Genomic DNA, 15781 nt, shown 5'->3' with positions numbered 1-15781 from the left:
TTGAACAGGTCAAAATGCTCATCAATCACATTAAGGAACCGGATAGCTTCCACCAGTGACGAGTTCTTGAAAGTAGACGTTCTTGCAAAGATAGGTTGAAAGAGTCCATTAGATGTTCCATTATAGAGATTTTAGTGACTTTTGGGCGAGCGCTTTGTTTGATTTTTGATTTTTAAAAGCTTTTTATTATTACGAAATTATGTTCACAATACATCTTATATCTATTTTAATAGCTACTGATCTACTGGTCATTTTCTATTTTACAATTTAATTTAATTTGGTTAGTAATCATAGTATTATATTATTCTAATGTTTATCTACAGCATAATAGGAAAAAGAGCTCAAAAACCTATTTACAATCCTTATAAATGCTCATAATACATCTAATACATAATATTAATTAAAGACTCAATAAAGTCGATGACCTAAAGCAGATTGTGTTTAGGTAATCTGTGTTTATACCTGAAGGGTATAGACATTTTGTTGTAATCACCGAGACTCTTCACAAGTGTGTTAGTATGGTTATTAGTGATTATGTCATAGAATCTACTGGTTAGTTTGTTAGTAATTGAGCGCTTTGTGGGCAATAATCACCGAACCGGATGAAATAGGTATTTAGCGCTGTTCAGTTTGACGTTCAAGTGCTCGCATCTGTCACGTAGTTTCGTTATAGGTATTAAAATGAATAAAGAATGAAAATTAGGACATATCAATGTATGCATTTTTAATCAACCGATAGCGAGCACACCATCTCAGAGCAGATTCGTAATTAGAGTAATATAGCAACATTGCTGACGCCAATTGTCTTTTTTTTACTTCATCTGAAGTTAATACTAAATCCTAAGGTGTTATCGTTATCGGACCATGTCGTCTTCTTGCCATTTGCTACGTGTTGTAAATTATGAGTTTTTAAAGTAACGGACACGAAAACTCAACGAAACGTCAAACCGTTGGACGCATGTGTGTGTGTAACTAGTGCTGCCAACTTAAAACCATACAATAATAAAGAACGCTAAATCCCATTGATGTATAATACACTAGATAGGCCCAGACGTGTTATTTTGGTCGGAGATCTTGTATTCACTAACTGAGGGGTGCGGGGGGGTTTAACTACCGGGGAAGTTGGGTTTTTTTTCCTACGACGCAGCGGTATCTACCTACCTACTAAAAGAAACTGTGCATGCGCCATGTATTTTGCATGCGTCAAAAGGGAGACAAGTATAACACGTGAGGGCGGATCTAGTATATTATACATCAATGCTAAATCCCTATTATACCAGTTATGCCGTTGAATCCATGCAATGGAATGTGGATCAATGGTCGGCTGGATCTTTAATCGGGGAACCAATTTTTGACAGCTCGTAAACAATTAAAAATTTAGGCTAAATTATATTAGAGTTGGCCAATGTTTAATTATAAAACAATTACCTGATAAGATTTTAAATATACTGTGATTTTATTTAATTTTACAAAAAATTATGGTAGTCTGCTCGTTTGTATGCTCGTACAATGACAACAAGCACATTGACTCATATTTACGCAGTTATATTTAAAATCTTATCAGGTATTTAAATACCTGATAAGATTTTAAATATAACTGCGTAAATATGAGTCAATGTGCTTGTTATCATTGTACGAGCATACAAAGCAGCGCACTCATTTTACTGGTTTGGATTTTGGAATAAATACTTTATATCATTTATTTAATTTTCAAAATGCATTTTTTAATGAATCTCTTTAATAAGTGAGAAAGATTTATTTTTGAAAGATAGCGGCCGCTTTCAAATCCATTGGCTACGTCCACACTACCGATATCTACACCCGATATTTTCGAATTTTCCATATCCAGTTCCCATATTGCAACCTGTGGTTGCTATTTAGGAACTGGTTATGGAAAAATTCGTAAATATCGGGTGTAGATATCGGTAGTGTGGACGTAGCCATTAAGTATTCATTCAAAGACACCATAATTTTTTGTAGACATATATAAAACTGAAATCAAAATGGTAGAACCTGTGATAATTGTGCATGGAGGAGCAGGAGACATTCCGGAAAACAGAGTTCCTGCCAAAATTAAAGGAGTTAAATTGGCCGCTTCTTTGGGCTACAAATGTCTAAATTCCGGAGGATCCATTTTAGATGCCATAGAAGTGGCTGTGAGATCTATGGAAGACGATGAAGCATTTAATGCAGGTCAAATAATTTGTTCACTAAACCTTTTTTTTTGTTTACCCTCAGTTCGTTGACTTTTTCTATTTCTATAGGCTATGGATCGGTTTTGAATCTTGATGCCGCAGTAGAAATGGAAGCCAGCATGCAAAGGGGATCGGACTTACAAGCAGGTTGTGTGACTTTGATACGAGATATTCGACACCCTATCAGTATAGCGAGGCGCGTATTAGAAAAAACACCACATGCCATGCTGGGAGGAGATGGTGCTAGAAGTTTTGCAATATCCGAAGTGAGAAAGACGCTGGTTTAATCTAAACATTGTATATTTGATTCAATCATGTGAAATGAATTTCAGGGTTTCGAAACTGTACCCCCATCTAGTTTGGTTACTGATGCAGCTTTACAAGCATTGGAAGACTTCCTGAATGGTGGAGGTGGTGGTCGAATTGAGATTGGACACAAAAAAGATGTAATTAATATATAATTCTATTCTTTATATTACATTATGAAAAAAACAAGTTATATAGTAAGGCGAAACTCTAGTGATGTAGAGTTGGGGTTGTCGACTATTTTTAATAAAAAATTTTGACTCTATACGTCACAATCGCTAAAATCTTTTGATTGTCAATTCTTATTGCTAATATGGCTATATTTGTAGTACAACTATAATTCATTTTTTAAAATAAAGTTACTTCTTTTAATATTAAGATGGGTGATGGCGTGGGTACTGTTGGAGCTGTGGCTATCGATAGTGAAGGACGCATTGCTGTGGCTACTTCGACAGGCGGTATGACCGGGAAATATGTAGGCCGAATAGGTGATACCCCCCAAATAGGAAGTGGCACATACGCTGATGATAAAATTGGAGGAGTGTCCACCACAGGTTCAAATAATAATAAAAAAGATTGATAAATTCATAGATTCGGCAACAATTTTCACATTTACTTTCATCAATTTTTATATGTACTTTTAATAGGCCATGGAGAAACTATTCTTAAAGTTTGTTTGGCTCACAGCATCATCATTGGTATGGAAAAGGGCTTAAGTCCGCAAGAGGCAACCACCCAAGCCATTGATGCAATGACCAATAGACTTACAGAAACAGCTGGCGCTATAACTCTCTCTAATAAAGGAGATATTGGAATGTATTTTAGCTCTAAAATGATGGCTTGGTGTTATGTTAAAGCTGGAAAAATCCACTATGGCATCAAACCCAATGAACATAATATTGAAGATTTTGACGTCAATGCTCCGTAAATAGATATTATGTATCAGGCTGTCCATATATACTGTTCATCTGGAAATGGAACCGCATCAAATGTGGACGGTTTGCAAGTATCAATGCGAGCTGAATGAATCACGGGTATGGATAACATACCACTGATGGATTTATATCTATGTTCATATAAACTCATATATTTTTTTAATACTATATTATAATCAAAATAGACTGTTCTATATAACAACTAAATTTATTATACAAAAACATATAAAGATTATATTATCGATAAAATGTACACATTTTATTTAACATTACACCAAAACAAAACTATTCCTTAATAACATTGTAAAGCAACAACAGAAAATTGATATGGTTTCAGTGATTCTTACTATCTAATTGCATATTATGAAATACATTTTATTGTACAATATGTATGTAAAATTCAACAAATGAAATCATTTCATTAGAAAAATAGATAATAGATACCAATAACGTATTATATTTTAATGTTATGAAGTTGATAATTGGATTTAACCCTTTGGCTGCTACATTTTTTTTCAAAATCCTAGCGAGGAATTCTAACATTTATAATACTTTTGAAGAAAAAAAATAATGTATTACTTATTAACTTACTTCATTGGCTGAGTTTGCCATACTTTACTGTGCATTGTATTTGAAATGGGTGTTTGATAACTCTCTCTCTCTCTCTATTTCGTGGTTGTAAATTCGAGCGTGCGAGTGAGATGCACTGAGAGGGTGACAGTTTATGTTTTTGGTATCGTTAACATTTATTTTGCATTTAATTGCACGACGGCTCGTGACCTCTATAATAGAAAACGATTTTCTATTGTTTTTACTATTATTCTATATGCTATATCATTATAGATAAAAAATAGTGGAAATAGAAAACCCGAGCGCAAAGAAAAAGTTTGCGTCGGTATAAATATATATAAAATGTTTCATACCAATGATGCACTGGATCACAAGTATTCAAATACGACCATTGTGAAGTCAACAACGATCGTTGTTAGCAATTCTCTTCTCGTTGTTTAGCGTTAAAAGAGTTAAATCAAACACCACATATCTACCTATATGCATAACTTATATAAAAAAAATAATTTCATTAAATTTTAATGTCTATAAAATATGTTTATTCAAAAACAAACTATATAGACATAATTTCACAGCCTACAATTTAAAAATAAAGTAAATAGAAATGATCTATAACAAAAACAAACAATTTTTCATATGTAAGTATACAAACTTCGTTTTACAGTTTATAGTAGTAATAATAATGTTTATAATTACAAAAAAAATTGAGACGAAAATGTATATGTTTAACACAATCAACTATATTGTTTTTTTTTTTTTGCAATTACATATGTATGTATGAGTATTTGGTGTGTACAGTGCGTATCTTTGCTGTGTTGATTATATGAAAATCATAATTATAAATTGTCTAAAAATAAATAAATACACTTTTATAACACTAAGAACCGGGCACATCTTCACCAAAACAATGTTTTCTCTTTGGATCCCTATAAGAGTTTTCGTGGTGAACACTCTGAGAGTTTGTACGGCATTTGGCCAAACACAATTCAAAGTGGTCGTTCACCGAAGCAAACAGTACATTATGTTGAACTGAAACTTTATCTAAAATAGCTTCGAGAATTTCTTTCTGCAATTTAAAAGAAAATAATTATATTAACAAACATATATATGAAGATATTTTTTCAACACTCAGTCATTAAAACACAAATTACTGAAATTTAAACTGGTTTTCAGAAACCCTTTTTTCAAAATTAAAAGTTTCCATAAGTTAAATAGTAATGTGTTTCTGGGTTTTAATGGAAGGATATGAATCTCGAATGTTCATTATTTATTTATTGTGCCAAGAATGACTATATAGCCATTCTATATAGCTCATTTCTATATAGCCTTAACCGTTTGCCCGCGGCCGTCTTCTATGAAAGCTTTGGGCGACAAGTCTGTAGCGCCGCTGTCTTCCATAGAATTTCTGAACTTTGCACCGGATTTTGAGGCTTATACGCGCCTATTTCAACTGTTTTAAGGTTCAAAATTGGTTGAATATATTACTGAGAGTTGAATGCCATCTATTCAATTTGCTTAAAATGAATATATATATCAGTCAAAATTAGTTTTTTGTGGAACCATACTGAAACCTCGTTTATGTGACGTCACGTATTCATACAATTGAGACGATACGTCTCAATTGTATGAAGAACAATTATTTGACAATTAAGCCAAAACTACGAGATATATTATGTATTTTATTGTTTAAAATAATACTTTATGTGTTAATTAACATATCTGGTTACTTGAGTAAATATTAAAATCTGTATTTAAGGTCGAAAACTCGATTGCCAAATTCGCGAAAAAGGTGCCGCGTACAGGACTTGTTCGCTATATTTATTGCCGCGGGCAAAGGGTTAATAAACATAAATTGTGATAAATGATTATACAGATAAATTACGAGAAACCCATCGAGCATCTCCCGTGAAAAAAATCGGTTTACCAGCAATAAAATATTACAATAGTACAAGATTCGCAGATAACACAATATTAATTAAGGCCAGCATCGAGGATGAAATGGCTAAACTAATTCGTAAAATAGAAATAACGATTGAACACCTACGTCCATCAATAAATAAAAACAAAAATCCTCATCATTCACAGATTCTTCTCTCTCATAAACTCCAATGCTTTAAAAAACTACGAGGCAATCAACAATTTTATGTATATTACCTAGATACCTTGATCTCAAGGGAAAGAGGATGGAGTTGAGACATGGACGCTAAGAAAGAGAGAAAGGGACATGTTAGGTGCCTTCAAAATGTGGTACTAAAGACCCACGAACATCTCCATCCTCAAAGAATCCTCATCTCCATCCAAAACAGTTTCAGAGAGACTCGGAGAGAAAAAGGATTATTTCCTACTTTGACCATATTTCCAAGAATAATGTGGAGTCTAGAAAAGCTGGTAGTCACCCGAACACTAGAGGAAAGGCAGGCGAGAGAACATTCTTCTGTAAGATGGTCAGATCAAATTAAATAACTGGCGGGATCGTCCCTAAACGCTGCTTTCAATTTATCAATAGACCAGGAGGAGTGGAGACGGATCGTCCACCGGATTCCAGATGATAGAAATGACCACAACGCTCAGTATTTAACGAAGAAGAAACTAGACTCAGTAGAAACGACTTTCAGTATATAACGAGAAAATAAGAAAGAAGAATAGTATACAATTTGATTGAAATGGTTTTAATACATGTTTATGTATTGAAATTTTTATTGGGAACCTGCTGTAATGAAAATTGGACGACACCACTATCTGTATACATTTTAAGTCATTGGCTTTTGGAGTAGAATGAACGATACTAACCTTATCAGGATGAAGACAACAAGCGACGCAATATTCATATATAACGCAACAGTGTCCTTCTGAGCATGTTGCACACGAATATTGTTTGGTTGTGTGCGATAGTGAATTACAACATCCCGAAGATAACACATCTGGTCGGTGACAGACGAATCCTGAATTAAAAAATGATATGTATTTTATATTTATTGATACATAGGTGCAGATTAGAGTGCCAGAAAAAGAGTAGTTTCTGTACTGTTTACTATTCGGGCATATTGATCGATGTGCTCGTCTTTTTTATTATAATATAACTATTATACAACCTGTATTACCTAAAGTTTATCGGTATTTATAATAGCCGAGATAATAATTTGGATACAGAATTTAATTTAATATTCATCTATTGTGTTATAAGATTAAATAAAATAAGTGGAGAATCTAAAAATATACAAATAACTAAATTTTCAAAAACTTTCTAATATTGTTAATTTTATTATATGCATAACTAGCTGAACCCTGCATGCGTTGCGATGCCACAATAACGCATGCAATTCCCGTTCTCGTTTCCGTTCCCATTTTTCGGAACAACGCGGGCAGCAAACACCCTGGTGGCGACGCGAAAACATTCGAAATTATAGCGAATTACACTCATTTCCGTTTTTCCCGTTTCCGTTCCCGTTTGTTTTTCACAGTAATCTTCCCGGACATGCATACAACAAATCCTGAAAGTTCCATCGTAATCGCTTCAGTGGCTTAGGAGCCCATTCGAGATACACACACACACACAGACGTTAATTTTTATATATATATAGATTAAAATCTTATTGTACAGTAAATTTATTGTATGCAGATGATATATACTTGCACTGTTTAAAAATGTTTTTGTAACAGCATAAAATATGTATTGGAAGAACTTTTTGTTGAGAACCCATTATTAGAGAAATCGAAGTTGCAAACATTCTCATAAGAAGGAACATGTATAAAAACAACATACCCCTGTCATCGACCACCAAAACTTTCCCTTGAATGGAGTTGCGACAACTGGTGCTCTCTACTGTTGTCTCATTGTGTTCCTGCAAGGTTCTCCATATAAATGGATGTTTTCTTTCCATTACAATATCTTGGACTTCTGAATCCACCGCATTGTTGTTCTAAGGGTTTGAAAGTTTGAACAATCAATATACAGATATTACGAACGATGAGTGTAATAATGTGAAAGGTTCAGTGGTAGTTGACAAGACTGACATCCCGCAGCAAGCTGATGATGCAGTAGGAGAGCGAGGAGACGAAGATGACAGCCAGCACCAGGCGGCGCCGCATCAGCCGCAGCGCCGCCCCCCCGCACCGCCACATCATTCGCCCCGCATACCACCGCACTCCCTCGCTCACTTCGCACCGATTGCATTGACATATGTGGCCATAACATCTTCGTGGACTACCAACATTCAATCAAATTAAACTCCGTTTATTCGAAATTCGAAAATATATTTTATCGCTCGTCTCAATCTGATTTGAACCCAACTAATTCATATTTTATACATACATTCTAATACTATCCATATTCGATCAGTTATTGTAAATTTAGCATACTTACACATTGAAATATGATATTTTAGCAATAAATTTAATAGTTTGTTAAAAGCTTTATTGATTTCAATTGTATAATTAATAAAACTAATATTATAAAACAGGGAAAATTACCGAGCCATTGATTCAATTGTTAATTGCAATAAAACTATTGACTAACTAATTATTTACAACAATAAATTTTGTTAACATATTTTGTTATATACATATGTACGAACGCATTTATATATTAATTGTTGAATTTCATTTCAATTAAAAATTTAAATTAGTGTTTTTACTATATGTAAAAACTTATGCATATAACTAGGTCCAACCTTACTTTTTGCCTAGAAACATAGATCTACATACAATGTTAGCTAATTTAAATAAAATGTGGATTAAATATGAGGTTTTAGTACATCGTCTTATTAATTATTTATAAGTTGACTGTATTTGAACTCTTTTTGATTTTGCAGAAGTGAATGATAATTAGTTGGGGATTTAATATAAAATGTAGAGAATTTTATATGCATACATATGAATAACTAATTCTGATTAATTGGATCAAAAATCAATTTAAACTGATCAATATTTTGTATAGTCAACTAAATATGTACTTAATATTTAATGTACATACATACCTACTTAATTTATTTTAAATTAGATTTCGGCTTAACTGTATATTAAATATACTGAGGTATTTTCTAACAGAAAAATGAGTAAAAATATTTAAGTGTAAATACTAAACTTTACCCAAATAATTTGTTTTAAAATTGGTTTTCATTCACATTTAAAATACTATTTTGTAAATGCAACATTACTATGTAATTTTTTTTACTATAAGTAGTACTTACCTCTTAAGATAAACATTCTTAGAAATTAAAAAAAATGAAATATCTGTTCATTAGAATTTCTATAATCTAATTAATTATATATTTTTTATAAATTATTTATATTTAATCCAGTAAAAATTATGAAGAATAATTTACACTGAATACAAATGAGCATTAATAATAATTGTTTTTTATTAAAAATATAATATTATCATTGATTTAGATATAAATCGAAATATTTAACTCCAGTAAAATAAAATGCTACATATATACATTTCATATTATTTTTATTACAAAAATACTTTTTGTTTTATAAAATCTGAACGAAAATCCTCATTGACAATGTCCACATACAAATCATAAGTATGTACTGTTAAGATCTATATATGTATGTAATTTGTTATTCAGTCTTAACAATTTAACTATCCAACAATACCAATATTGGTAAATTGAATAATTAGTGAGGTAGTTAATTCATTTTATTGAAAAGTATTGTTGAATATCCTAACTTTATTATCTCCAGAAACTAATAACAGCTTTCCTAACAAGTCAAATCTTATATTAGTCACATCATCTGAAAAAGAAACAAAAAAATCATTGAATATTGAAATAAAATACAATAAAAAATATTATGCAAATGTATGTACCAGCGAAAGCATCATCAATTGTTTCAATAACATCTCCACTTTGTGCCTTCAGAATTTCTAAAGAGTTTCCTGTACCTATAATTAAAAGATCAGCCTTTGGAGAAAGTGATATGATGGAAGGAGAACTCCCTTGGGTGTAAGTACCCGTATTAATCAATTGTACCATTTCTCCTCTAACATAATCCACTAAAATTTTATTATAAAATTAATTAATAATATATGAATGATGAATTTTATCAAAAAATAACAAAAACCTTTGGTATAAAATAATTTCCAAGTGCCGTCTTTAGATACAGTAGCCATGTGTGACGTTCCAGCATCAAATGCAAAATCATATACTCCAGAATTGTGACCGGTCAATTCAAAGGCTCTGGCAACGTGTTTGAATTTTCCAGTTTTGTCAAATACAATTTCCCAAACTTTCACATCTGGGACAAATCCTGAAGCAGCAACGTAACGAGCACACGGAGAAATCTTTGCTTTCATGGTAGTCATCGTATAAGTATCAATTCTAGCCAATTGCTCTCCTTTAAGACTCCATATTATTATGTCATTTTTAGTAGAGCACGACATCATGAAACGTCCATTGCAAGCTATTCCAAAACCGACAGTTTCTTCAAGATGCATCTGAAATAAAATATAATTGATAAAATTATCAACAAATACAAATTTACAATAATTGAGTTTAAGTATTAATATTTATTTTACCTTTTCAAATGTAATCGCTTTGGTAGTAGTGCAAGGCAATCCATCCTTTTTCTTTTCAATTTTATATACCTCTATACAATTTTCCAAATATTTGTGGATAATGAAAGCCTTATCGTCCGGACTCCACGCAATGTGAGTCCCATGATCAAATTCTATATTCACCCTCACAGACTTTCGACCCTTTCCTTGGATGTCTTTAATATCCCAAAAAAACACAGTTCGATCTATAAATAATAAAACAATTTATTTACAGCTAGCTGTAGTAAAAAGTAGGCTTTAAAAATTACATACAATTAACTTATACGTAAAGGTATAGCATTATAGTTAGCAAGTGCGTTTCTAGTGCAGAGAAAGTGACAGTGAATTCTGGCACGAAATGGTATTAGTTCAATAATGCCGTTCTCTAACTATTATTGTCGGTGCACGCACACGAGTTTGTGCTTTTTGTAAATAATTACAAAGACATTTTGTACCTTACATAAAATATATGATTTCAATAACAACGTAACAACATTTTCGAGCCAAGAAAACAAGTGACAGCATCGAACGATTGTTGCCGAAGCAATCAAAAACAATTTAGCATTCACAAAGATCGTCGCATGTTTGACGATATTTTCAAAACAATGGCGCCATTTGTAACCGTAGTAGGCACGGGTAGTGGGAGAATGGCAAATATCACAATGTCTCCATCAAAATTAATTTACACGTAATAACCAAAACAAGTCATAGAGAATCAACCAGACCATATAGCAATTAAAAACAAACCCAAAAGTAGGGTATCATAATTTTGTTCCACGCATTCACAAGCTGAAATATGTTATTTTATTATAATTTGATAACGTATGGATATGAAACATGAACATTAAACGACAAGATGCTACACAAAATTAAATGCACTCAAAGAATTATGGAACGCCGTATGCTCAGCATTAAGATAGGAAATACGTGGGTGAGAAATATGACAAGGGTAGTGGATATAGTGGAGAGTAAAGAATTTGAAATGGAAATGGGCGGGTCACGTAGTTAGAAGAATTGACAAAAGAAGTGCTCAAATGGTACCCGAGAGAATGTTAAGGGGTGAGCGGAAGGCTGTAAGGAAGATAGGTGGACGAAACTAGAAATATGTATGGTGGTGAGATGGATGAGAGCTGCGCAAAACAGAGACGAATTCACATCCAGCAGTGGATGGTGAATGGCTGTAGATGATGATAATATAATTAATGTCATGACACCATAAAGCATAGTAGTTAATCGACGTGTTATTCCCTTGTTAAATCTTTTTTGTAGTAAAAATGATGCAAATACTATAGAAAAATAAACACGTTACTAATGTATGTATGTATACTTAAAAACGTCTTCGAATATAAAAATATATCACGTCGCTTAACGTTTAACAAAATTGTTCACATGAATTATTCAATTTACTTTCTACGGGTCGTTCGAGATAATTGAATATGTTCGCGACGTTTCAAAACCGGACGAAATCCGCCTAAAAACATCGTCTTCCGTCAGCGCCGTTTTTGCAATACGAACGCTGATTATTCCCATTGTAAAGAAGAAGAGTTATCTGATCTTCTTATGCAAGTCATTGTAACTGGAAAGGAGACGTCTGAAGAGGAAAAATTTTGGCAAATGCCCGAGAGCATAATAGAAACAAGTCTCACGACCAGAAATACTTGAGTAATCTCTATTAAAAATTCATTTGTGATGCATTTAGAGCGCGAAATATTAAAATGACAATAAGGTTGGAAGTTAGAGCGTAGCTAGGCGTGTTTGGGATACGAATATGGATGTTCTTTGTGCAAATCGGCTAGGGATGTTCGTCGCCATGTCCACCTTGGGAACGTACGAACTACCTTGAAACGATGTAGGAAATGCGAAGTGGAATCGTTTGAAATTCAGCTTACGACTTGATAAATATTCAAGAGTGAGCGACGACATGTAGATTGTGAATAATGGACGCCATTTTATTAACATCAGTGCCGAAACACGTAAACTTCAGAAGAATTGTGGAATTCAAATACAGTCATTTTTATGAGTGAGGAAAATTCTGTCGTAATAGACCTAGAAGAAAAGTTGGGTCATATATTTATAAATTGTTATTATATCAATAAACAATGCCCTTAGAGTCCTAATAAGCTATTTATTGTAAAAATGGCATAGAAAACTGGACAAAAAAAATGTTTACTTGAATGCATTTACAAAATATATTTTATACATATAGAGTAATAATATTTGATTAAATAATTAAAACAAATAAGGCATGTTAAAAACAGAAACTATCGGTTTATAAAGAGTCACTTTAAGGTCCGTTTATATTATCAAGCACTGCACGTCAACATCTCGGCACAACACAGCACGGAAAAGACTGCTTCTATTCATACTATACAGCACCACCCGTTTTCTGCACGTTCATGTTTGTTTTGGACGAGTGCAAGCCAAAATCGGTTTATATATACATTACAAAGTGCCCTCCGGCGAAACTTGAGGAATTTTGAAAAATTATCAACAATTTTAAGATTGTTTACAATCGTCAATAGCTCACATTTAATAGTACAGAAAGCTATTTTCTGGTAAAAAACGTAAAAAAAAAATTTGGCCAGGTTTTCAGGCTAACTTTTGTTAGTACGCGTGCACTCGCCGCTATGACGTCATGTCATGCGTGAATATTTCCACATGCGTGAATATGTCCATAGCAGTATGAAAATATTTCCACTACTTCTGCTTGATACGTTTCAGTGACATGCACTGCTGTATAATATGAATAGATCGTCTCGGTTGCTGCTGTTTCGAATGCGTCACTGCGAACCATATGAATTAGTCCATATAGAATGTACTAAAGAATATTTTTCATACGGCTGTTTACGTACAGTTGCCGGCTTGAGCTGTACTGACCGGTATTAAATTGTTGAAAAATAGACACAAGTAAGATCTATGCGTAGAATATTTCTAGATCGTAAATTTCGAAAGAATCTCTTGAAGAAATACCGCATTTCTTTGTCGTCGTTTCTTCGCAATAACCTCAAATTATTGAACGTGACATTTTTTTTAAAAAACACTAATCGTAATAATGCAACCGAACAAAAAGGAAAAATCTTTGCGTGACTTTTCTAAACTCTTCCGCGTAATAAGAAACTCAATCCAAAAAAGTGAAGTAGAAAAAATACGTATACATATAATATGTATGTATGTAAGTGTTGCAAGCACATCAAAAACGATTCAGGTGTGATATGGAGATAGTCCTCCAACTAATGCGTACAATTTCTCCTCCAATTCTCCATCTATTGAAATGAGCTTATGTCCACATTTCAGGATTTAGGCGGGAAAATTAGTTTCGATAACAGTTGTTTTGAATGAAAGTAGGGGAAGGTGAATCACATTCGTTTGTTGCCAACCGTTTCGCAGAAACATCGCAAAGTTATCCTTGCATCATATGACATGTACAACTAACTAACTGGTTTACATGTAGATCAACGCGAGGCTCAGTACATTTCAAGCAAACTATGTACATACGTACATATGTACATGCATTTTTAGAATCTATATTATCTATACTACTTTTTATGGCGTTAGTAAAATGGCATTTTCGCGACATTAAGCGAAATGTTTAATCTATTTCCAATCACACGTGTTTCCGATTTATGAAAATAGACACAGGACATACGTAGGCGGTTGACCTAGAGACCGCTCGTATCGTAAAGTGCGGAAGGCCACGTTTTCATGCAATCATTTTCCATCTGATAATTTCACACTGGGTCATTTTATCTGAGTAAAGTGGAATGCACATTCAGCTCAATAACATACAAGTCTAGAGCAAAATAACTTACCCTATGTACCAATATAGTGAGAAAATAACAAATCCATCAATCGACATATGTATGTATGTATGTAGCTATTTAAAGTTATCAAATGAATTGTAAATAGGTTTTTGATCTCTTTTTCCTATTACGCTGTACATATTAACATTATAATAATATAATACTATGATTAATAACAAAATTAATTTAAAATTGTAAAATAGAAAATGATCAGTAGATGAGTAGCTATTAAAATAGATAATTTAATTTAGTAATAATAAAAAGCATTTAAAAAAAAGTTATCAAACAAAAACCTGAGACGAGGAGGTGAAAAATTAATCGACGTCAAATTTCCCCGGAACTTAACAATTTTTAAATTTAGTCTTAAATTTAGGATTCCAACAAAACCTCTATACCCTTTAGGTATAAACACATATTACCAAAACAAAATTATTTTCGATTCCAAGCCGTTATCTTTGAAAGTGGTAGAAGTCCAATTTTCAGTTCCAAAAACAATTCACAAATTTTTATCATTTCTATTAATTTAAAATGTCCAGAATCTCGGAAAACAGGTATTACACCCCACCAGTATTTTTAAATATTGTTAAACGCAAAACATTATATTTAATGTTTTGCGAAATATTTCTGGAAATGAAGAAAGGTGGACTTATGCTTCTCTCAAATATACTGGCTCATATATGTATGTGCGTATAAAATGTATTAATTAAAACCCTTATTTACAATTTTGCCATAGTGACATTACTGAATTGCTTCTAGTTAACACCAAGCATAAAATGACAGGATGTAAAAACAAAATAAGATAATAACATAAATATATTAACATATTTATATATATATTAGAAGACATTTACGATCTTAAATTAAATAATCCCTCAATCAGATCAACATACTTTAGATTAAGCAAATCCAAGCTAACGGAAATCTGGTTGAGGATCTATAATTCCCTTTGCAATAGGCGACGAAGCCATCAAATTGATACGTGCCACAGGAAAAGAGAACAAACTGCGTCATCTAATGTACCTGAGTTGGCAGGGAACAATCAAGAATTTGAGGATTGCACACCAAACCAACCAGTAACTTGTAAAAATATTGTATGTGTTGTATAAAGGTTCGAGCTATTTTCCTAATTATGCCTCAAACACTAACATGAAATAAGAAAATATAACAAATACCAACAAGACTAAAAAGCTAAAACTGCAGGAGGTGTTTTTCACAGAGGTGTTCAAATGTATAATGCCCTTCCTGAAGGCATTAGAAGTTCTAATAACTAGAGGTAGGATAGTCACAGTGCTATCCATTTTTCGGCAAACCTTTAACAATGCATTTACAACCTTTGAACAATACACGGCCCCCTCAGGCTCCGGTGACTACTAATAACATTGCTGCTTTCTTGAAGGGTGTTAATGGATACCTTTGTGGAAGATGATTTATAAT

General features: G+C 32.8%; 3 protein-coding genes across 8 annotated transcripts in view; 1 reads left to right on the top strand and 2 right to left on the bottom strand.

Annotated features, from left to right (window-relative positions):
- The first annotated feature begins 632 nt into the window (after positions 1–632).
- On the top strand, positions 633–4742 carry LOC143913431 (putative isoaspartyl peptidase/L-asparaginase GA20639). Of its 3 annotated transcripts, none has more exons than XM_077433202.1 (6): positions 633–673; positions 1981–2193; positions 2265–2461; positions 2528–2641; positions 2881–3055; positions 3149–4742. In XM_077433202.1, the coding sequence occupies exons 2-6, from the start codon at positions 2004–2006 to the stop codon at positions 3427–3429; spliced, it is 957 nt and encodes a 318-aa protein (XP_077289328.1). In that variant the 5' UTR covers positions 633–673; positions 1981–2003; the 3' UTR covers positions 3430–4742. The 3 variants fall into 3 exon arrangements, with proteins under 3 accessions (XP_077289328.1, XP_077289327.1, XP_077289329.1); XM_077433201.1 differs by lacking the exon at positions 633–673 and adding an exon at positions 1500–1667 and having other exon boundaries at positions 3149–4741; XM_077433203.1 differs by lacking the exon at positions 633–673 and adding an exon at positions 1641–1744 and having other exon boundaries at positions 3149–3881.
- Positions 3599–8736, bottom strand: LOC143913434 (SREBP regulating gene protein). Its single transcript, XM_077433207.1, has 4 exons — positions 8021–8736; positions 7770–7926; positions 6797–6948; positions 3599–5072 (listed from the first exon to the last, which is right to left on the bottom strand). The coding sequence occupies exons 1-4, from the start codon at positions 8129–8131 to the stop codon at positions 4884–4886; spliced, it is 609 nt and encodes a 202-aa protein (XP_077289333.1). The 5' UTR covers positions 8132–8736; the 3' UTR covers positions 3599–4883.
- A 707-nt stretch (positions 8737–9443) lies between these two features.
- The window catches only part of LOC143913420 (transducin beta-like protein 2), an 85837-nt gene continuing 79499 nt past the window's right edge, over positions 9444–15781 (bottom strand). For all 4 annotated transcript variants that reach the window (XM_077433185.1, XM_077433188.1, XM_077433187.1 and 1 more), the window contains 4 exons: positions 10530–10753; positions 10076–10448; positions 9822–10007; positions 9444–9748 (listed from right to left, as the gene is read on the bottom strand). In XM_077433185.1, coding sequence (XP_077289311.1) covers positions 9654–9748; positions 9822–10007; positions 10076–10448; positions 10530–10753 — 878 coding nt within the window. In that variant the 3' untranslated portion in view covers positions 9444–9653. The remainder of the gene's footprint in view (positions 9749–9821; positions 10008–10075; positions 10449–10529; positions 10754–15781) is intronic.

The sequence above is a fragment of the Arctopsyche grandis genome, chromosome 6, assembly GCF_051622035.1.
Source record: "Arctopsyche grandis isolate Sample6627 chromosome 6, ASM5162203v2, whole genome shotgun sequence".
Classification (NCBI taxonomy): Eukaryota; Metazoa; Arthropoda; class Insecta; order Trichoptera; family Hydropsychidae; genus Arctopsyche; species Arctopsyche grandis.
The sequence above is the reverse complement of the archived record's forward strand: the minus strand, read 5'-3'. Positions and strand labels throughout refer to the sequence as shown.

Bases quoted from the DNA above. Each gene is read 5' to 3' on its own strand.
- LOC143913431 (XM_077433201.1), top strand. From the start codon at position 1,616: ATGTGCTTGTTATCATTGTACGAGCATACAAAGCAGCGCACTCATTTT. The intron at 1,668-1,980 runs GTTTGGATTTTG...AATTTTTTGTAG, and splicing joins GCAGCGCACTCATTTTACTG to ACATATATAAAACTGAAATC. The intron at 2,642-2,880 runs GTAATTAATATA...TTTAATATTAAG, and splicing joins AGATTGGACACAAAAAAGAT to ATGGGTGATGGCGTGGGTAC.
- LOC143913434 (XM_077433207.1), bottom strand. From the start codon at position 8,131: ATGATGTGGCGGTGCGGGGGGGCGGCGCTGCGGCTGATGCGGCGCCGC. The intron at 7,927-8,020 runs GTCAGTCTTGTC...TCAAACCCTTAG, and splicing joins TCATCAGCTTGCTGCGGGAT to AACAACAATGCGGTGGATTC. The intron at 6,949-7,769 runs GTATGTTGTTTT...TTTTTAATTCAG, and splicing joins TTTGGTGGTCGATGACAGGG to GATTCGTCTGTCACCGACCA.